The sequence below is a fragment of the Maylandia zebra genome, linkage group LG1 (genome assembly GCF_041146795.1).
Source record: "Maylandia zebra isolate NMK-2024a linkage group LG1, Mzebra_GT3a, whole genome shotgun sequence".
In the NCBI taxonomy this organism is placed as follows: Eukaryota; Metazoa; Chordata; class Actinopteri; order Cichliformes; family Cichlidae; genus Maylandia; species Maylandia zebra.
Window position 1 is genome coordinate 18,851,997 of NC_135167.1, and position 22,024 is coordinate 18,874,020.

The 22,024-nt window shown below is 39.0% G+C and overlaps 2 protein-coding genes across 3 annotated transcripts in view; one reads left to right on the forward strand and one right to left on the reverse strand.

Annotated features, from left to right (window-relative positions):
* Nucleotides 1-1,555: 1,555 nt before the first annotated feature.
* On the forward strand, nt 1,556-13,681 carry lipca (lipase, hepatic a). 2 transcript variants are annotated; one of them, XM_004543080.6, is made up of 9 exons: nt 1,556-1,684; nt 3,757-3,935; nt 5,814-5,993; nt 6,113-6,230; nt 6,332-6,565; nt 7,892-8,134; nt 10,703-10,817; nt 11,210-11,428; nt 13,379-13,681. In XM_004543080.6, the coding sequence occupies exons 1-9, from the start codon at nt 1,603-1,605 to the stop codon at nt 13,491-13,493; spliced, it is 1,485 nt and encodes a 494-aa protein (XP_004543137.2). In that variant the 5' UTR covers nt 1,556-1,602; the 3' UTR covers nt 13,494-13,681. The 2 variants fall into 2 exon arrangements, with proteins under 2 accessions (XP_004543137.2, XP_004543136.2); XM_004543079.6 differs by having other exon boundaries at nt 1,594-1,684; nt 3,751-3,935.
* A 547-nt stretch (nt 13,682-14,228) lies between these two features.
* Nucleotides 14,229-22,024, reverse strand: part of adam10a (ADAM metallopeptidase domain 10a) — a 34,433-nt gene continuing 26,637 nt past the window's right edge. The window contains exons 9-16 of the mRNA XM_004543082.6: nt 20,133-20,296; nt 19,824-20,007; nt 19,564-19,714; nt 19,266-19,449; nt 19,069-19,180; nt 18,664-18,884; nt 18,406-18,532; nt 14,229-16,800 (exon numbers count right to left, since the gene is read on the reverse strand). Of these exons, the coding sequence (XP_004543139.1) occupies nt 16,655-16,800; nt 18,406-18,532; nt 18,664-18,884; nt 19,069-19,180; nt 19,266-19,449; nt 19,564-19,714; nt 19,824-20,007; nt 20,133-20,296 (1,289 nt within the window). The 3' untranslated portion in view covers nt 14,229-16,654. The remainder of the gene's footprint in view (nt 16,801-18,405; nt 18,533-18,663; nt 18,885-19,068; nt 19,181-19,265; nt 19,450-19,563; nt 19,715-19,823; nt 20,008-20,132; nt 20,297-22,024) is intronic.

Below are 22,024 nucleotides of genomic sequence, written 5' to 3' on the forward strand. Positions count from 1 at the left end.
GTTTATTTTTCTAATACTTCTATGTTAGAGCTGTTTGAAATCACATGTACTTGTAATGTGTGACACATTTTCTTCTTTAACACGTGTCACTGTATCAATGTAGTAAACTGATAAGCAGCATTTAAAACGAATCAGTGAAGACAGGTTGTGAAGCTTAAACAGCTTCATGAAGAATGGATGCAAAGTGTTTTGCTTATCAGTGGTTTTTCCTCAGAAAGCAGCCTCTCACTACCCGAGCCTGCTGCATGCTGTGATCTAGATTAAGTGTTTATGGCAGCTTTGATTCCCCGTCAGTCTTTATGCTGTCACCATGTTTCCCTCATCTGTATGTAAATTTTTAAAGTACCATCACAAAGGCAGTCCTTGCCTGCTAAAACTGTGTGCACACACGTGAAGAAGGCATGGATGTACACAATCCTTGGCAAAGAGCAGGGTCATCAAGTTTGCTGTCTGAAAGTGTGTCAGGCGACATCATGTATTAAACAAACCTCAGCTTTAAATATAGCTGCTGTTCAGAACAGGTATAGAGAGTGTTTAATAGTAAGGTTAATATACCAAACACCTTACCTTACAATATAATATGCATTGAGGCTGCTGTTGTTCTGATTTGTGCCATATAAATAAAACTACATTTATTTATTTGCTTACTTTTCCTCAAAGCAATGAGCAAACCCAAAACTTTTTTTTTTTTTACTAATATCGGACAGAAAGACAACAGATACAAAGACACCAAAATATAAGCCTGATACCACTGCACACACAATAATATGATTCATTGTTAATATAAAAGTACTGAATCAAGCAAATGTTAAAATTTATTTTGAAAGAGATATTACGTAGAGTTTTTAATAAAAAAGACAAACAAAATACAAATACACTTCTTTATAACGCAGAGATTATAAACAGAAATCAGAAGTGAAGACTGTGTACGCATTAAAAGGAAGAAAACAAAAACAGTAGCTTAAAACTGAAGAAAATATGATTCAGACGCTATACTATTTTGTTAATACCCAATATTACTAAATGAAAACAAATGCCTGCGGTTGTATTTTTTACCCACTCTGTGGGACGTTAAGAAAATTTTGTGTGCAGTATTGATCCACTGTGTGCCCTGGGTACACAGAGTGCTCTTCGTCAACTGTTTAAACATGGGTTTAAGCAATGCGGTAATAGTCCACATCTAATCCATGTCATGTCTTTAGCCAATAACACATAGTTCTATAAAAGCTACATAAAAAGTACATATTCTGTACCTCTACCCTGGTACCTGGAAAGGGTCTCGATTGAGGATCCAAGGTCACAGCACATCGTACCACATCCCCTGCCTATCATACCTCTGCTCTTTCACAATGTACACGATCCAGCCCCCAGCCAATCAGGATAAGAATAAATCCCCCTTATCCACGAACCATTGCTCCTGGTGTCCCCTCTCTTTCTCTTTAGAGTTCGGTAAAATAATCTGATTTCAATCCTCAGGACAGAAATGAGGCTTCCTTAAAAACAGCTCCTACATCTGCAGACAAAAGGTTCTCACCTTTAAAATCCACAGCACACGCTGAAGATTTTCTAAGCGTGGCCAAAAGGACCTACCAAGCTGACGGCATGTTTGTGGTCAAAGTCTTGTGGTGTTTGCTTTTAATCTATCACCTCAGTGAGGGAAAGAAAATCAAAGGAATCAGAGCAGGTAAGTGAAATATCATGCTTTGCCTTCGCTTCTGTGATTTATGCACAGATTGATTGATGCTATCAAAATCTTTAACAAGCACTAAATTTAACTGTAGTTCATGCTGTGAATTCATGCTGAGGAAAGTGTTTGCAATGAGACTCACACCGAAACTAGCCAATCTGTACACCGCAGAAGTATACACATAATTTCCCAAAGTATCTCTTTCTAAAGACAATCTTTAAAACAATCTTTACTGTTTATTTAGCCTCACAGTAGATAGTTATAAAGATGTGGTTCCACAGAGTAGTATTTTGCCTAAAAAGCAAAAGCTCCCCGATTTGGTCCCAGGAGGAGACACAAATGGATCACAGAGGGGGCCGACATAGAAACACAGATAAATTAGACATGTGGAGCTACCTGTCATGGCTACCCCGTGTACATCAGGAAGCAGCTGAAAGCAAATTCATGTCTTGTAAAGTGAAATTTTAACCAAGTTTCAGTCCAGCTGCTTCAGGCTGTATGTTTATTTTTACTAATTCATATGAACAATTACATTTAAAAGTTACATTAAGATTCCACAGATGAGCAACAAGTAAGCGGAGAAACACAAACAGTGTGCGTGTGTGTGCGTTTCCCTTGTTCCCTTACAGTGAAGAGTCACTTCAAATCGGTATAAAGCTGTTCTGAGCTTTCACGTTTATCCTGTGATAAAACATTTTTCATGCAATCGGTCCTTTCAAGATTGCCAGTGCCCCCAGTGTCTGGGGGAAAAACAGGCCACCAAATGATTTGATGAATATAAAAATATGAATCACGTTTTTTTAACATCTATGGGAGATTTTACAAAGCTGTTAGCCTTTTCTCCACCACGTGGATATCTGGGTGAATGGCGTTCATCCAGAGAGAGACTTAAAAACTGAAACAGCTGTCAGATCTTGTTAAGTTGAACTTGTTGTTTTGAACTTTTAAATACTTTTTTAAATAAAATAAAATATTTAGCATCTTAAAACCCAGCCTTTTTTCTACAAAATCTCAACTATTTGAAAGCTCGTAAAGGATGCGTTCACACCTTATTGATGATTGTCATTATTTTAAAAAGTCCTACAACGAAATCATTAAAACGTGCGCAAAAAGGAAAAGTTACTGGAGATTTTAACTCAGATCAGATTTCCTTGTATTATTGTAGGGTGTTTACCTCACAATACAAAGCTACTTGAGGTAACTGTTGTTGTGATTTGGCGCTACATAAATAAATATAAATAAATAAATAAATAAATCATATTCCTTTAGGTTTGCCATTATTTTCTCCATCTCAGTCTTTAGTGCCGGTGTTTTTACTGGGTCTTTAAATGTGGGCTTATGACAGACTTCATGCCCCATTTACAAATATGTTTTTTTTTAATTATGCGCTGTGATAGATACCATGACTGATTTGCAAAGTAAACACAGTTCTTGTACAAATTTCTGGGTTAGGGTTTGTTTGTGTTCTGTTACTAATGAGTCAGACTGTTTTCACTGATCGTGTCGATAAACAGTCACTGAAGAGACACACCAAAGCAAATGATGATAAATGATGGCTGGATGTTCTTTTACTTTTCTTGCTAAGACGATTTGGGCTTCACATCAGGAACCAGAACTTGTATGAAGGCAGCTGCATTGCTGGGTGTTTACAGGCGCCTTGGTTTTTGGCATTATTGGCTGTGGTTTTAAACATGTTGAGGGAGGAGGAGTTTACGTAACAAATGATAGAAGAGTCTGGCAGAGATTCATCTGATGGGACTTGTTGTGAAGTGATGTCTGTGAGCAGATGCCAGCGAGGTCTGTATGACCTGGACTCACAGCAAAGGGCTTCTGATTGGGCGTTAGTTAGTCTCCAGTCCAATGGAGCCTCAGCAGGAACTGACTGTCCTAATTTCTCCACGTTTACTCACTCAAATACTTACATTAATGCATCAAAACACACTCAGTGTTATCAAATTGACACATTTCCATTCATCATTTGTAATTATTCTGTAAGCATAACCATCGTGTTCTGTAAAGTACTCGTTTCTAACAGACAATCCATCCGTTATTTGATTTCTGAGGTGCAGTGGGGACAGAGCAGAGGGATGTCCTGAGGGAGAAAGAGCTATATGTCAGCAGTTCAGTCTTTAGGCTGTTTTTAGGAGGTGAGGACACCTGCACGCTGGACCCTCTGCAGCTGCACACTCTCACCTCCTGTGGCTTCAACAGCAGTAATCCCCTCATCATCATCACTCATGGGTGGTCGGTAAGGTCAACTCCCTTTTCTCTCTTTACGCTTCGCTGACTTAAGCCACTGGATACTAAACATGGAACTTGACTACAGGGAGGGAAACGTCTTCAAAAGGCTGAAACATGTTGAAAAAACACACCATGAGGTAGACACGTGGATCTGCACTGAAATGTAATTAAATTTTGGATCGGATCATGTCAGCCACAATAGCAGTTAGTTCCCAGACCACACCCGTCACAACTCAAGATTACTAAAGTTTTGGTAGAGATTTATACGTACATTATCCATCATTCAACCTTTTTTTTGCTTATCCAGTTCAGGGTTGTTGGGGGGGGCTATCCCAGTGGTCAAAAGGCGAGAGGAGGGGCACATCTTGAATAGGTCGCCAGCCTCTTGCAGGGCTAACACAGAGAAACGTACATTAAAAAGGGCTGGGGTGCTAGTGCCATGACTCTCTTGACCCCACTGAACTTTGACTGCCCTTTTCTCTTTGGAGTATGGAACATTTTGATCTCGGTTACACAACTATAAAGCTGTCTCTATAACAGTGAAAATATTTGTCCACAAACAGACTTAAGAACACCTGCCAAAATACATAAAAACTCCTTGCTGTAATTCCCATTCACAAAACAATCTGTATCATATTTATCTGTCAGCGAGATTTCAACACCAAGCTGAAGTTGGTGAATGCTGCAGGAGAGGTGGAGGATGGCAGATAAAAGGAAGCTGTTACATTCTTGTGCACATGCAGGTCACCTATTCCTAAACTGCAAAACAGGAAGCAGGCCTTGGCTGAGGTTGAACCCTCTTAGTCGCCCTGTAGTTTGTTATGCCTCCCCGTATGAGGTAGCCTGATTTTATTTAGAGTGAAACCATATAGTATATGTTTCACAGTCATGGTATAAAAGCAAAATTTCAAGTTTGATTTTCAATTTAAAGATTTTTTTTTTTTTAGAAAATAACCTAAAATTCTGACTTATGGATGGCAAAAAATGTTTTTTCTGTGGCAGAAACAAACTTCCATAGTCTGAGAATAGGGTCCCAGATGTCAGACAGTCAGTTTGACAAAGGGAGGACAGGAGACACTGAGGATTAGCTGGAGATTAGAGACGCATGGGGAACAAGACACAGGTGAGCGTAATCAACACAGGTGGTGACAATAAAACACTGAATCATAAGTGATATAGAAATGAAAACAGAAAAGGAACAACAATCACCTTTACAGTAAAACATGAAAGATAAATACGGAACATGAATGAACTCATTCAATGGGACAACATTTTGAAGACACGGGAAAAACAAAGAAAAATTTAGCTTCAGACTAAAGGCAGCTGGAACTGGAGAAGCATAAGAGACAGTGAAGGATGACACGTGAAGACATGAGGACATGAACGAGACAGAGGGGACACAGACTGGAATACTGGTGAAGAATAACAAACAGAAGCAAAACACAAAACAGAACTCACTAATTTCACAAGAACTACAAATCACTAAAAAAGAAACTTGTGACAAGTGCTCAAAAATAAGAACCAGAATTCAAAAATACCATGAGAATTAAGACTCCATAAAAGCCAACAAACACTAGCTCAGCAAATGAGAACCAAACAGAAACCCCAATCCCACATACTAAGAATTCAAAAAGGGAAATAAGAAAGAAAAAACCCTCCATAAACACAAAGATGATGCCAATATATGATGGGTGGGGAAAAGTGAAAAATCAACAGTTTGTAACGGTTCATGAGGAAAAATCCTTTAGTTAAGTAACAGAGTCACTGCAGTTTCTCTCATTTTTGCCAAACTGAACTATGCACAGGACTGTACTGTGGACAGCACATATTAACACTTTAAAAGTAAGAAGCTGTTTTTTTAATGCTTAGTTTTGCTGTTGTGAAGGTGGATGGCATAATGGAGAGCTGGGTGATGAGGTTAGCCACGGCTGTGAGGACAAACCTGATAGATGCAAATGTGGTGCTTACAGACTGGCTGTCGCTGGCTCAGCAGCACTATCCAATCGCAGTACAGAAAACCCGCACTGTTGGAAAAGACATAGCTCACCTACTGCAGGCACTTCAGGTGAGAATAAACTCCTCCACTGATCTTTATGATGTCAGTGGACTGAAAGGTGATACATTTTCATTCCATAATCAAATCCATACGTTTCAGCAATCATGCATGTCTTTAATCGCCTACAGGAGCACTACAAGTACCCACTTAGAAATGCTCATTTGATTGGCTACAGCCTCGGCGCTCACATCTCTGGATTTGCTGGGAGCTTTCTGACAGGTCCGGAGAAGATTGGAAGAATTACTGGTGAGATTTTTAGTCCTTTCATAGCTAAATTTAATAAATAGCAATTTATTCATTTAATATTCTAAAACCACCCAATGCTTGTGTATATCATGTGTGTTCAGGGCTCGATCCAGCCGGTCCGCTGTTTGAAGGCATGTCTCCCACGGACAGACTGTCTCCTGATGATGCTGAATTTGTGGATGCCATCCACACTTTCACCCACGAGCGTATGGGCCTCAGTGTGGGAATTAAGCAAGCTGTGGCCCATTATGACTTTTACCCGAATGGAGGAGATTTCCAACCAGGGTGTGACCTGCAAAACATTTACGAGCACATATCCCAGTACGGGATCCTCGGTAAGATAAATCTGTAACAGCACATTAAAAATTGCGACCACCAGAAATAACCATGATTGTTTTATAGTATAGTATTTCTGCAGCATGAAATAAGCAGCTCTGTGATGCCTCTTAGAGGCTGCAGTGTTTTATGGTCTGTAAGTGTGGGATAGAACAACAGAACATCCTGCTGTCTGTTTGCCGCTGAAGACTGGCAACAAGCTGCCTGGTCTGATGAGTCTCAATCTCTGCTCTGACATTCAGATATAAACAGCATGGCTCGATCCTGCCTTGAATTCACGGTTCAAACTGCTGCTTTTAGTGATGTAATCATGTGGAGGATATTTTCTTGCCTCTCTTAGTACCAACTAAGGGTCAGCCTACCTGAGTATTGTCCATCCCTTTATGATCACAGTGCACCCAGCAACTGTGCGATGATATCATGTCAGCATGAACCGAATGTTTCCAGCACCTTGTTGAATCCAGCATCCAACCCTAGCCAGATGTATCTAATGAAGTGGCCACTTTAAACATTGTATTGAAACTTAAATATTACAAACATTTTTCTGAACAAACAGTCTTTTACAAATTTAGACCATATTTATCAGGAATACCAAAGCTATTATATTTGTTTATTTATTTAATGTCTGCATTGATGAGTCCACATAAAGTAGGCATTCATTCCCTGTTTGAAAAGGCATTCAAGTTTCTGGTTTCTCTGGTTTAAATCAAAGCTCCAATCAGAGCAGTATGTTCTCTGCTTAAAGGCTTTCTGGTTTCCTTCTTTGCACGCTCTATCATAACATTTTTTCTTCTTAATTGGCCTTGCCACCTCAGAACACTGGTTTAGAAGCCACGTCTAGGATGCCGATTCCTCTTCTGCTTGTTGACAGTTTCTTCTTCTGTGTTTAGGCAGATGTATTTAATTTCATGCAGTCTAACAGAAGTGGCTGTGGGATTTATGCTGCCTCTCAATCCTAAACACATCCTCACAATATGACAGCGAGAACCACATTAAAGCATCTGTCATCCTCAGGAATTAATTAGCAACATGTGCCGTGCTTTTTCTCTGTCCATCCGTCTGAGCTGAGCTGCCTTCAGGCTACAAGCTGCTGCTCAGAGAAACGGCCTTCAGAGCAGAGCCGTGTCAGACATAATGAGTCACTTATAGGAGATGTGACAGAAGCAAGAGCTGATAGATGCCACCATTTGGCGATAATGAACTCGATCCACAAATAATGGTCAGGCTTCGTGGTTTAGCTCTTCCACAATCCGTTGAAAGTCAGATCAAAGTTGTTTTGGAGAAGCAGGTTTAAAATTTTCACCACATTTTTATTTTTCTCTTAGGCTTTGAGCAAACAGTGAAATGTGCCCATGAGCGCTCTGTCCATCTCTTCATCGACTCTCTGCTCAACAAAGACAAGCAGAGCATGGCCTACAGGTGCAGCGACAACAGCGCCTTTGACAAGGGCGTCTGTCTGGACTGCCGGAAGAATCGCTGCAACACACTCGGCTATGATATCAAGAAAGTCCGCACGGGCACCAGCAAGAGGCTCTACCTGAAAACACGGTCTCGGATGCCTTACAAACGTATGGTTTGTCATTTTGACCTAACAGCCGTGTAAAAGTCATAACTGACCAACAGGATACACTTATATGTCCCATTAAAGACTTAATATATATAAATAGCTTTTGCGTGTGTTATTAAGGCAAAATAAATCAGTTTCATGACAAGATTACACAAAAATAAGGAGGCCAAATTTTATTTAAGTTAAAGCGGAGTGGCAGTAGATTTGAAAGGATTCGGTGCATCTGTCATCATGGCATAAAATCTCATCCCAAGAAGATTTCTAGTCGTTATTTGTTATTCAAGTAAACCTACGACAAGACCTAGACTTTTTACAGCTTCATTTCTTTTGAGAATGAAAAAATGAGAAATTACAAACCACTAATTTCATTTGTAATTTAGATCTTTAGTAGGAAAGGGTGGCTTTTAGATTGGTGCCATCAACTGGGCTGGAAACCACAAAGCTTTGGTGTTTTAATGGAACTTGCAGACATGAAAACATAAATATCAGATAAATATCAATATCAGAAACTTTGCACTTTGATGGCCTCATTTTCCCGGTTTTCTGCCTTGATTGAACTCCATTACAGTGGGGCAAAAAAGTATTTAGTCAGCCACCGATTGTGCAAGTTCCCCCACCTAAAATGATGACAGAGGTCAGTAATTTGCACCAGAGGTACACTTCAACTGTGAGAGACAGAATGTGAAAAAAAAAAAAAAAAAAAAAAAATCCATGAATCCACATGGTAGGATTTGTAAAGAATTTATTCGTAAATCAGGGTGGAAAATAAGTATTTGGTCAATAACAAAAATACAACTCAATACTTTGTAACATAACCTTTGTTGGCAATAACAGAGGTCAAACGTTTACTATAGGTCTTTACCAGGTTTGCACACACAGTAGCTGGTATTTTGGCCCATTCCTCCATGCAGATCTTCTCGAGAGCAGTGATGTTTTGGGGCTGTCGCCGAGCAACACGGACTTTCAACTCCTGCCACAGATTTTCTATGGGGTTGAGGTCTGGAGACTGGCTAGGCCACTCCAGGACTTTCAAATGCTTCTTACTTTGTTGCCCGGGCGGTGTGTTTTGGATCATTGTCATGTTGGAAGACCCAGCCTCGTTTCATCTTCAAAGTTCTCACTGATGGAAGGAGGTTTTGGCTCAAAATCTCACGATACATGGCCCCATTCATTCTGTCCTTAACACGGATCAGTCGTCCTGTCCCCTTGGCAGAAAAACAGCCCCATAGCATGATGTTTCCACCCCCATGCTTCACAGTAGGTATGGTGTTCTTGGGATGCAACTCAGTATTCTTCTTCCTCCAAACACGACGAGTTGAGTTTATACCAAAAAGTTCTACTTTGGTTTCATCTGACCACATGACATTCTCCCAATCCTCTGCTGTATCATCCATGTGCTCTCTGGCAAACTTCAGACGGGCCTGGACATGCACTGGGTTCAGCAGCGGAACACGTCTGGCACTGCGGGATTTGATTCCCTGCCGTTGTAGTGTGTTACTGATGGTGACCTTTGTTACTTTGGTCCCAGCTCTCTGCAGGTCATTCACCAGGTCCCCCCGTGTGGTTCTGGGATCTTTGCTCACCGTTCTCATGATCATTTTGACCCCACGGGATGAGATCTTGCATGGAGCCCCAGATCGAGGGAGATTATCAGTGGTGTTGTATGTCTTCCATTTTCTGATGATTGCTCCCACAGTTGATTTTTTCACGCCAAGCTGCTTGCCTATTGTAGATTCACTCTTCCCAGTCTGGTGCAGGTCTACAATACTTTTCCTGGTGTCCTTCGAAAGCTCTTTGGTCTTGACCATGGCGGAGTTTGGAGTCTGACTGTTTGAGGCTGTGGACAGGTGTCTTTTATACAGATGATGAGTTCAAACAGGTGCCATTCATACAGGTAACGAGTGGGGGACAGAAAAACTTCTTACAGAAGACGTTACAGGTCTGTGAGAGCCAGAGATTTTCCTTGTTTGAGGTGACCAAATACTTATTTTCCACCCTGATTTACGAATAAATTCTTTACAAATCCTACCATGTGAATTCATGGATTTTTTTTTCACATTCTGTCTCTCACAGTTGAAGTGTACCTCTGGTGCAAATTACTGACCTCTGTCATCATTTTAGGTGGGGGAACTTGCACAATCGGTGGCTGACTAAATACTTTTTTGCCCCACTGTAGCTCCATAAGCCTAGGATAAGCAAATTAGATTTTAGTAGTTAAAAGTGAAAGATCAGGGCCACTTTGGCCTCATAAAACATTTTTTCTTTGTCTAAATCAAAAAAATTACAGAGCAGTTTTTGCCAATTTTTCACACTATCGAATAAAAACTTACATCTAAATCTGTTTAGACAGTCCACATCCACCAGTAAATGAATCCAGTCCTCTGTTTGACTGGTAGGAATACAAAAATCAGCCATTATCTACACAAAATCTGTTCCTGTTTCAATGTTTTATTATCCTATATGTTAGACTGATAAAATGTAAAGCTAACAAGAAAAACTGAAAACTGTGTCGGGGGTTTCTCTGTAACCGTGTCCTCTTCTTCTTCTGTTTCTGGCTTCCACCCTTCAGTCTATCATTACCAGTTCAGGGTCCAGTTCATCAATCAGACGGAGAAGGTTGAGCCCTCTCTTACGATCTCCCTCACAGGAACCAAAGAAGAGAGTGGAGCTGTGGACATCACCTTGTGAGTACTGTACCAACACCAACCCCCCATCGGGTTTAAATCAGAACACATGAGCACTCTTTGACACATGCAATATGCAGCTGGGCTCTCAGCTCTACAAAGCAAGTTAAGGAGAGCAGCTGACACACATGGAAACAACTGAAGCCTTTGCATGAAAGAGAACTATAAATGGCAATGATGGGATGAATAATTTAAACAAGACAATATTCCCTGACAACTGTGTTATCCTTCATATTCTGTGTATCAAAGCGTCTCAGGCTAAACAGTGCTAGCAGAGGAAATCTCATCTGCTGTCCCGCTCTAGTCTGAGCCGCCACAACAGCCTTTTGCAGGGTGATTAACTCTCGTCTAACTTTGTCTCTCTCGATTACTGTTTTAAAAATCTCCACCAGCAATGAAAAGATTTCAGGTAACAAAACCTTCACCTTCCTGATCACCCTGGACAGAGACTTGGGGGAACTGATGTTGCTCAATATACGCTGGGAGGCATCTCCTCTGTGGGAAAATGTGTGGGACAAGGTGCAGACCATCATTCCTTGGAGAACTTGGGAAAGAAAAAGACTCCTGAATGTGGGCAAAGTCAGCGTCAAAGCGGGCGAAACACAGAGGAGGTACATGTGTTTCTTACGAGCTAGCAGCATAAAACCAAAAGTTTTTCTTGATTGCTGTAAATTTTCTTGTTTTAACCAAAGTTTCTTTAGCAGACACCAAAAAAACAGGAATTGTTCTGTCTTTAATTGTTTATCTATTACTTTGGTGTAGAATGAATGGGGGAGGTTATTATCAACAAACTGTAAAACGTATAAATATATAATTAAATCAAAACCTTTATGCCTTCCATATTTTCTAAAGAAATCCAGCAGGCCGGATTGGAGTCTTAGCTGTGCCAATTCTGCCCCCCAGCCTCATGTTTGACACCCCTAAATTAAGGGCTTAAATGATGGAGAGCACAAATAATTATACAGCTTTTCATCATCATACCGGGCTTTATTCCACACATGATTCCAACACTGCTGAAGCCTTTTCTATTTTTTTAAACTACATATTTTTAAATTGATTTTATTTACATACACACACACACATATATATATATATATATATATATATATATATATATATATATATATATATATATATATATATATATACACACATATGTATGTATATACACATATGTATGTATATGTATATATATATATATGTATATATATATATATATATATATATATATATATATATATATATATATATATATATATATATATATATATATGTGTGTATATATATATATATATATATATATATATATATATATATATACATATACATATACAAATGCTTCAATGATCCAGTCCAAACCCATTTCAACAAAAGCCGTGACAAAAACTAAGAACATTAACTGAACTTTTAAAGGTGAAATGTTTTTTAGTGATTGATACTTTTCAGCTTGTTTGTTTTCTTTGTATTATTTTTTTGTTTCATGATAGATCACATATTTCCTGTAGGTTGCAGGTCTAACTGCAGACAGACATGACAGGCTAGTTTAGTCTACAGCAGCCAACAATATGTGTCAAAAAGTGGTTTAGCATTATCTTTGCTGCATGCAAAAAGCTCTTCTCTGAAAGAGACGTCTGAATGGCTCTATCTGAATATATGTGTCATTCAGCATTAATGGGGCCTTCACGGATTAGCACGTTACAGCTGTGGCTCAGGAGGAAGAGCAGGTTGTCTACTAATTGGAAGGTCAGTGGTTTTAGTCTGCGTGTCAGTGTTTCCCTGGGCAAGATGCTGAGCCCTGAGCTGCCCCTGCTGCATCTATGTGTTAGGTTAAATCACTTTAAAAGCAATTAGGCATAGAAAATGGTGATTAAGGCTTGTGGCTAGAAAGTACTTTGAGTGCTCAAATAGAGTAAGAGAGTGCAATGTAAGTACCAGTCCTTTTACTGTTGCATCTATCGGAGGACACAGTGTCCATGATTTCCAAAATATCTTCACATTCCCACTCTGTACACATTCAAATGAGCTTTGACCCAGAGAAAGCTGCTGTGTTTTGGATGGTGTTTGGGGTTTTTTCTCTTTGCATTGTAAAGTTTTAACTTGCATTGGTGGCATCACAGATGACCTCTGTTGACCCTGCAGTTTTTCGTATCACATTCAAAGCACATATATATGAGCATATATGATATTTCCAAATATAAAATAAAAATCACACTGTGATATTTAATAGAGCTGAAAATGGGATAAACAGGAAAGAAAGTCAAGTACAGTTGTCTCAAATTGTACAATAGTGCTAAGACGAGTAATATTACTGATACTGAATTATATTAATTCAGTTCAGTTTTAATGAAATAGCACCAAATTGTAACAACAGTTGGCTCAAGGTGCTTCATATTGTAAGGTAAAGATGCTACAATCGTATAAAGAACACACTTGAGACCATTACAGACTGCTGATGCCATCTAGTGGGTTGTTTCCCATACACAGACTGGTTAATCTTTACTCCTGCACTCACTCTTTCTGTTTAATCGCAGCGTGTTAACGACACCGTCTCTGTTTTCCAGGACATCTTTCTGTTCCATGACAAACGAGAGACAAATGGAAGCGTCAGAAGACATGGTGTTTGTACGCTGTAAGGAAGAGAGACCAAAAAGGCCCAGAAGAAAGGACAACTTATAGACTTGTGTGGGTCACTCGCTGAAGATCTAACTGAAGATATCAGTTGAATGGCCCTTGAAAACAACAACGAATGCGATAAAATTCTCCCTCCTTGAAGGGAAGTTGTGTACATTCAGGGAGTAACTCAGAAAACCATAATTGCTGGAAAGAAGTGCTGAATAAATATACTGTTCTTTTCTATCATGTCATTAGGTGGGTTTATTTTTCTACACATGCACAAAGGTCCATTCGTATCCAGCTACGGACTAACACATTTTTCCATGTCACAAATGTGCAGATATTTTGGTTGAATGAAAACACAACTGACAGGTTGAACTGTAAGTTAAAGCGCTAAACCCTTTAAAGCCTGAAACGGGAACTAATCTAAATTCTAACTGAAAATTGATGTTTATAAAACCCTCTATTGATGCCTATTTCGCATCTATTATTTGAATTTGTATCATAATTGCTTGAAAACAAAATCAGTCTTAAAATCTCATTAAGAGATTAAGAAAGGCAAGTAATTACCAGGTGATGACTGCAGAGGGCAGGCTGTTACAGCTGAAAACTCGAATGCAGTTGAATCTTGTTCTTCTAAATCAGGTGCGACACTTGAATCTTCTTACCAATCATCACTTTGAACCATTTGTGGGTTGAATAACATAATAACATTAAATTAAATTGTAAAATGTTTCTTTTTTAAAATATCAGAAATCCATGGCGCTACCTTTTAACACTGGACAAAGAGGGAAACAATATGGTAAATTCAACTTTATTAATGCAGTTCAAGTAATTCAAAAGAAATTATACATTTCCACCTTTGCAAATGTAGTAAAATATTCAAATTAAGCAGGATGAGAATCAGAACAAAAGAAGGGGGAAAACAAAACCACACAATTTGAAGGCACAGTATAAAAGACAACGCATTAAATCAGACAGTAGTAATGAATCTATAACATTATGGATTCTGTTTACATCGCTTACATTTCAGTGCAACATCAACAAACAAAATCCCAGAGTACTAACCCTCGACACCAAGTATCCACATCATACATATATTTTTTTTTTTAAAAAGATACGAATGTTTCAGCAAAGCTTCTCTCTCTCTCTCTCACACAGACAAAAGCTTTTTTTTAAAAAGCCACAGAAAATCTCATAACCAACAAAAAGCATAACTAGTAGCACCACAAAGACAAAGAACATAAGAAAAGGGAGCAAAAGAATTGCATTTGTGCCTGTTCACAAGCTTTGCTGCAGCACACGGTTTTCCGTGTACCCTCTCAGGAGGACACGCTGGAGGCATTTCTCACTGAGAAGGTCAAATGTTAAAACTCTGTGAAGCTCTGCATAGAATCTGGTCTGTAAGACATCCTGGCACCTTGCACATAAAACAATGCTAAATTGCAGCTGCGCTCAACAGAGCTCATTTGAGGGAGCATCTTTTATTCTACTAAACATATGTTATGTAGTCTACAAATCATGTTTGTGTGTGTTCTGCATTTGTATCTATTTATCTGAAGAGAACCTAAAATTACACTTACTGAATACTGCTCAAGTTAAGCCAAAAAAGGTTTTTATCTGTGTGCAAAATTGGATTCTTCACGTGCTGGCTGATAAAGTGTCTACAATCAGGCAAGGCTATGCTCTAAGTTGCATCACACAGACATCGTTTCAGTCTTCAGTAACGATTGCTGACACTTGTACATCAACTTCAGTCACACTGCTCCGAGTAGGCACATATTTAATGTAATCACACAAAACCAAAGGGAGTAACAAAGGTTAACAAAATCCCCAATCAGTAGCAAAAAGAAGGACAGAACAGTAGTGGATGGCTGATGCGATGTGATTGTTCACTCTGATAAAGATCTGTTAACAGCAGCAACAAAGCAATAATACAATTAGAATCGCTAGACTTCCCAACTCCATGCACAATAGAAACAATCTCAACTGCATTAAAAAGCATTAAAAGCAAAAAAACAAAGAAAAAACAAAAAACAAACCACATATAAACCCGGACAGGTTCCTTATCTGGGTATAAAGGTCTGACTGCATTTGAGTGGTTTTACTTTGTCTTTAACAACTGCTAATGTGTGAAAAGATGGACAGATGACAAGAGTTAAAAGACACGACAGTCAAACCAGGACTTCTCTCTCCTCTAATCAGTTCTGTACACTTGTATTGTTTGGTTTAACGCATTCTGGTTTAGCTTTCACTTTTCTGAATGTAGCACAAAGTGGTTGTTTCACCGCTCAGAGTCAAAGCAACCAGTTAGGTAAAAAGAGTTATTACAGAATACAAGTGTGATACAATCAGTTTAACAAAAGCTATTTTCTCGTCATTCAATTCCACCTCAAGTATTTTGTTGTAAACACATCTGCAAACCATATCACAACTACAAATACACAAATTCAGACCACCAGATGACTGACTGGTCTTATCGAGCTCATTTATATACATTCTTCCAGTCCTGTCCTCTGCCTTGGATGGCAGCTTACGTGACCTGTAGGCCTGAGCCAGAAGAGACTCTACCCAGACATCTGTAAGCAGTCGTCTTTACACTTGTATTCTGTCATTTTATTGATCCTGAGAAGATGAATTAAAACAGTGAACGATCTCCATTCAAAGAAAAATAAATTCATGTGAAACAAAAGACAAAACGACCTCAACATTTATATATTTGCACACAGAAGGAACAGAAGTATGCCTTACAAAAAAAATATTATATGTATTGGGGGGAAAAAGTCACATTGGCAAAAGAAAAACAGGTTCTTTTCAAACACAAAGTCTCAGATCTGTTTTTGATTGGCAGCAGAAATTTGTGAAAAACTAATAAATTTGCTTTTCTCTCCTCCACAAAAAAGAAAAAAATTCAAAGGTTTAAAAAAAAGAAAAAAAAAGAAAGAAGATTAAGATTAAATAACGGAGATCAGTAAATTTCTCCCCCGTTCATCCTTGGAAAAATGTATTTCCTATAAAAGCTAAGTGAACCACTGCTAGTCTTGCTCTTAGAGCAGAGGTGAGTGAGTTTGTTAGACCCAAAAATACATCAGGTTTTGTCCAGTAAAAAGGTTTCAGTTGCAAGTTCTCAGAATTCTGCAATAAGTGGTAAAGGTAACTCTTTGGAGTAAGGTGCTCCGATTGTAGGCACGAAGAAGAACCAAGGCAACAAGCGGACTTTTGCCTCATTGTCTCAACAGTCCCATTTGATACTGCTCTCTTTGTTGACGCTGCTGACGCTGCTGGCGCTGGCCCTGAGCTTGGCGCTGGCCCTGAGCTTGGCGCTGGCCCTGTGATGCTGGGGGCCGCCGTCTCAGAGTATTCAGGGTGTCTACAGGAAATGGACATCTCAATTAACTTAAAGAAATACAGTGAATGCTGCAAATTAATGCTACTACCATTTATATTGTTAGAAATGCCCACAGTAGAAGTGACTATTACATGATAAGGTAATCATGTTGGACTACAAAGTATTTCTTAGCACCTTGCTATTCAGCCATCTCTTCTCTTTAACCTAAATATGCATTCAGTAATCCACAGTTGTGGAAGTTTATACACATACATACACACACTTGTGCATATTTATATCCTTGTGGGGGACATCTCATTGACATAATGCTTTCCCTAGCCACTTACCCTAACCATCAAAAATGAATGCCTAACCCTGACCCTTACCCTAAACCTAACCATAACCCAATTGTAACCCTGACTCTAAAACCATATTTTGAGTCTCAAAAATGCTTTCGTGCCTTGTGGTGGTCCCCACAAGGGCTGTCGGTCCCCACAAGTATAGTAAATTCCAATTATTGGTCCCCACAAAGATGTTAATACCCATACACACACACACATATCATGAACATGAAAGTCCTGGTAATTTAGGGATTTGATTTCTCTGAACTGTTCATTTTCCAGGGTGGAATAACGGTGCATCATACATCTTTAATTATTTAAAACACAAGAATTAGATGCAAAAGTTTAAATTTGTTTGGGATTTTCTCTAATCCATACAGGGATCCATACATGGGAATATCCCTTAGCAAGTTGCACCTCAACCCGATGCTTTTGGCATAATTCTGACTGGATATGTGACCAGTCTTGGCAAAGTTTGGTTTGACTAAGGGACATTTAATTAAATGTTGTGGAGGGTGTATATTTTTGATCCTACAGACACTGAATCAATTTTGGATTTTTTCTAAACTCCTTAAAAGTCTCAAATTACCATGACATTCATGGCCATGGCCTACTAAAACATGTAAATATAAACTGAGTTACATACAGATGAACTGTTAGTATACTTGCAAAATGTATTATATGCATTATTGAAAAAAACATTTTTTTTCTCAATGATGTATATACATTTTTTTGTTTAAAAAAATACTTTTTGTTTAAAATTATTAAATAAAAAATTAAATGGTTAAAATACAAAATGTATGAGAAAAAAAATATACATCCTCTGAGAATAAAGAGAAATCCTTACAAAGAAAAGAAACTAGCGTAAATTTTTTTCATGCTATAAGGTTTTACAACAAGAGGGAAAAACCTCTGCGGTGGATGACCTAATCAAGTTAAACTGTACTTTGCAATGGGATTCTTAAAAAAGGAAATACTTGAGATTTTAGAAGTCCGAAGATTAATTTGTCACAAATAGGCTAAAGTTAGAAGAAAAGAAAACCCTGATTTGAATGAACTAGAAGTCACGGCCCATCTGCTCATTAACATGGACATGTGCTGGAATCCTTGATGTGATAAAATTGACTAAATCTTACAAATAGAACCAGTATGGAGTTTGATATCCAAAATGAAAGTAAACAAACTTTTTTAATATCTAATTTCCCTTCTCTCCCTCACTCCAAAATTAGTTTTTCTTTAACCCACAACAGGCCACAGATTACATCACAGTTTCCTTTTTTTGCAGAGCCCTGGTTTAGATACGTACCAGATACATGCTTGCGTGGAGGAAGCTTGGGGTTGCTACTGGGTGTGTGGACACTGCAGACCTTGATGAAGCCAACCATTAGCATGATGAGAGCAACACCCATCAACAGCACTGCCCACCAGTAGGCCTGAATGACACAGAATGTAATAAAAAATATTTAAGCACAGACAAGAATCACTAAAAATATTAGCTATGTGTGTTTGTCACCATGTTGACAAATCTTTGTCACTATATACACTCCCACACTGAGACACTCACCACTATCCAGTCTGCAATACTGTTATAGAAATCAGGATTAAAGATGGCTTTCTTTAGCCTTGCAAGAGGCCCGTCTGCATCCACCAGGCGACACTTATTGAACACATCGCAGTATCCCTTGAAGTCATTGCAGGGTGAGCCAGGCTGCAGCGTCACCACTTTCCCACTGAAATACTGGGCCCATCTCTGTGACCCTGTGCTGCTGCAGGTGCTGGGATTCGCTGAGGGTAGAAAGAAAGTAAGTGACATCTGTATTACCAAGAAAATGTTTTAATCGTAAAGATGTTCTCATGACTAAAAGCAAACATTAAAACCAACAGTCACTTATGCTATACGTCAGATAATTCTAGTTTTAAATGACTATACTTAGTGTACATTTTGACATGTGAACAATCAGACACTCACTTTTCTCCTGGCAGCACACATGGCACAGGTCAGTAGCCTCATCCTTGCCATCCTCCTTAGCACAGCTACATACCTCCAGATTGTGCTTTGCACAGACAGAACCAGTGCAGGCCTATTTCAAAAAACAAAAACTTTAACTTATGATACAAACTCACAAAGCGGGAAAACAAGACACGAAGCCGATTATATGAGCATACCCCATTGATGCAAACTTGTGTATCTTTATGACAAAAGGTGAAATTCTCCTTTGGCTGTGAGGCAGGACATAGAGCAGTATTTCCACCACACCTGCCCTCATTGGCACACTCAGAATCTGGTCTGCACACCTCATTATTGGTCTTGAAAGTACATTCTCCTGTGCAACATGGGCCTTGGCTGGGACTGCGTAAAAACAATGAAAACCATGCAACCAAAAGTCAAACAAATGCTGCCCTGTTCACAGCTGTGTTCTGTGCTCACTAATACCACAATCAACAGTTCATCACAAAATCTTACCTGCAGATTTTGCCGGGTCTAAGTTTGCACTTTTCGCCATCCCCTGAATCTGCACTAAAGCAACAGTTGTCTTTACACTGGTCTTGGTAGCCACAGTCACACTGCTCTCCCTCTTCCACCAGACCATTACCACAGATAGGATGGCCAGACTCTGTACACACAGAAACAACAGACTGAAAGAGCATCTCTCTCTCTCTCTCTCTCTCTCACACACAGATAACAAAATCCTTTTATTTATTTGATCACATAAGAGAATTTACCAACAAAACAGCTATCTCTTTTCTTTTGTAGAACAGCGGTTATATTCCCGATGCTGCAGCTTGAGAACTTGTTATTGTTGAGCCTGTCCCCTGATGTGGCTCTGGCATACATAATGTAGTTCCCTCTCTCCTTTTGTCCTTGCTCCTTAGACTCTCCAGGGGTGCATACGCTACCAGAGTCATGCTGTGAAATAGTAGGCAAGCAAAAGAGAAACAGCAGAGCTCTGAGAAAGTTCCACAGAATAAATACAGCTTGGCAAGAGAAAGTAGGCTACTGGCAAAGGCCGGGATTTAAATAATAGTACTTACAGGTGAGCCAAAGTTGTGTCCGACCTCATGAGCGAAGGTGATGTGTGACACCTTGGGGGGGACATGTGAGCCATAGTTCTGCACTGTGATGATACCAGTGTTCAGAGACTTTGTCCTTCCATCTGAGTATTTTCTGTTCTTCTCACAAATTCCCCCGGAGCTTCCTGCGGTAAAAACAAAGGGTGCGATGCATTAACAGGTCAAACACAGCCAGGATTTGTTTGAATTTGCTTGCTAGACAAAACCTAAAAGTCCAGTTGGAGATAATGTGCATCTCAACAGTGGTTATCAACATTCTGTTGAACCAGGCCTTCTGAGCATGTTTAGAAGCCCATCATAATTCTTAATCTGTACAAAATGACCCATATGAATTCTGCCTACTCCAGTCAGAAACACTTTAATGATGATGATGATAAAACACTGCTAAATATGTAAAGAGAATAGAAAACAACATTAAAATGCAATCCTGTTGTAAATAAGACACAAAATTAATGCTGCAGAAAATAATTAAACTGGGAATTCAGTCCACAGAGCAATAAAATAAACATTTCATTTTAAGTTAATTATTTTAAAGCCAAATGCGCTCTCACTGCTGCAGTTTATTTTTAATGTGACAGCTCTGAAATTTTAAAGTGTATATATTTAAATATTACATTTCTTTATCCCATAGCCTAATAAAGGAAACGTGGAAATCACAGATCAAAGTGAAAATTATTTTACTTTTAAACAGGCATTCTTGCGTTCTGTGTTTTAGCAGCTGCAATTCCAGCAGTGTCAAAAGCGACTTAGCAGCAGATTAGAATCAAGCAAAAACAACATTTTTATATTTTCTGCATCACCAACCGAATACACACATGAATGCAACAGTCTGTGCTGCTGTTACTTTACATCTGGGCTTCATTCCTGATGTTGGTATGGTTTGACAGCTTGCACATATGAAAGGTATTCGCTCAGCAAAGAATACGAGTTAAAAAATGCTATAAATAAAACATTACGTGAAAACGTGGCAACTAAAACAGTGAATCTAACCTGCTCAAAAGCAGGTTGTGTGTTCAGCAACAGTTACCACATAACAGTGACTTAGCCACCTGTGCGGGTGACAAAACCTTACTTTTAGCTCACTAACCCATTGTACACCCCTCTGGTTCAATATGGACAACAAAATACACACATACATACAGACACACAGTAGCAGGGCATGGAGATGCTGGTAGTTTCAGCAAGCGTAACTGGCTCCACAGTTAATCGAAAAGAAGTCATGAAAATCAGTGAACCATAAACTACAGTAATTAACAGATGGAGAATGTTTTATTTGTATACCGGTTTAACCAATAAACAATAAAGTCTTATAAGGGTTGTCCAATAAATTAAGGAACTTGTTTTAAATGTTTTAAAAGGGGAGAACAATAATCTGAAACAGGATGAATCGTCTGTAAGTCTAAGACCCTGAATACATCTAAACCCCTGAAGTTTCTTTGCTTTATTTGTCTGTTAAATTATCTAAAATAAAAATTGGTTTTGGATATATTGGGTATCACGCTTAACAAGAAGCACTCTCCCAGTCGTGCTGCAATTCCCAATATCCAGAAATTCAGAGTTTAGGAGACCACTTCCAGCTACATAGAAACATGAGACCACGTCAAGCAATAACGTGTCCATTCTGTGTAAAGTGACCATGAGACTGAGTGCACATTTTACTACACATCGCACTCTTTACCTGTGCAATTGTGTAAACCCTGCACTGAAGCCACCCATGACAACTAGTCACATGAACTCACACATTAGCTGTGCTTCACCAGTGGGCCTGAAAGCCTTTTTTAGACTTCCTTTGTTCAATCAATCACCACAAAGCTCACTGCAACCAATCTATTCTCCATGTCTTTTATTCAATC

Excerpts from the sequence above, each read along its gene's own strand:
- lipca (XM_004543079.6), top strand. The coding sequence starts at position 1,603 with ATGTTTGTGGTCAAAGTCTTGTGGTGTTTGCTTTTAATCTATCACCTC. Across the intron at positions 3,936-5,813 it reads TCATCACTCATGGGTGGTCG|GTGGATGGCATAATGGAGAG; the intron begins GTAAGGTCAACT and ends GCTGTTGTGAAG. Across the intron at positions 10,818-11,209 it reads GGAGCTGTGGACATCACCTT|CAATGAAAAGATTTCAGGTA; the intron begins GTGAGTACTGTA and ends AATCTCCACCAG.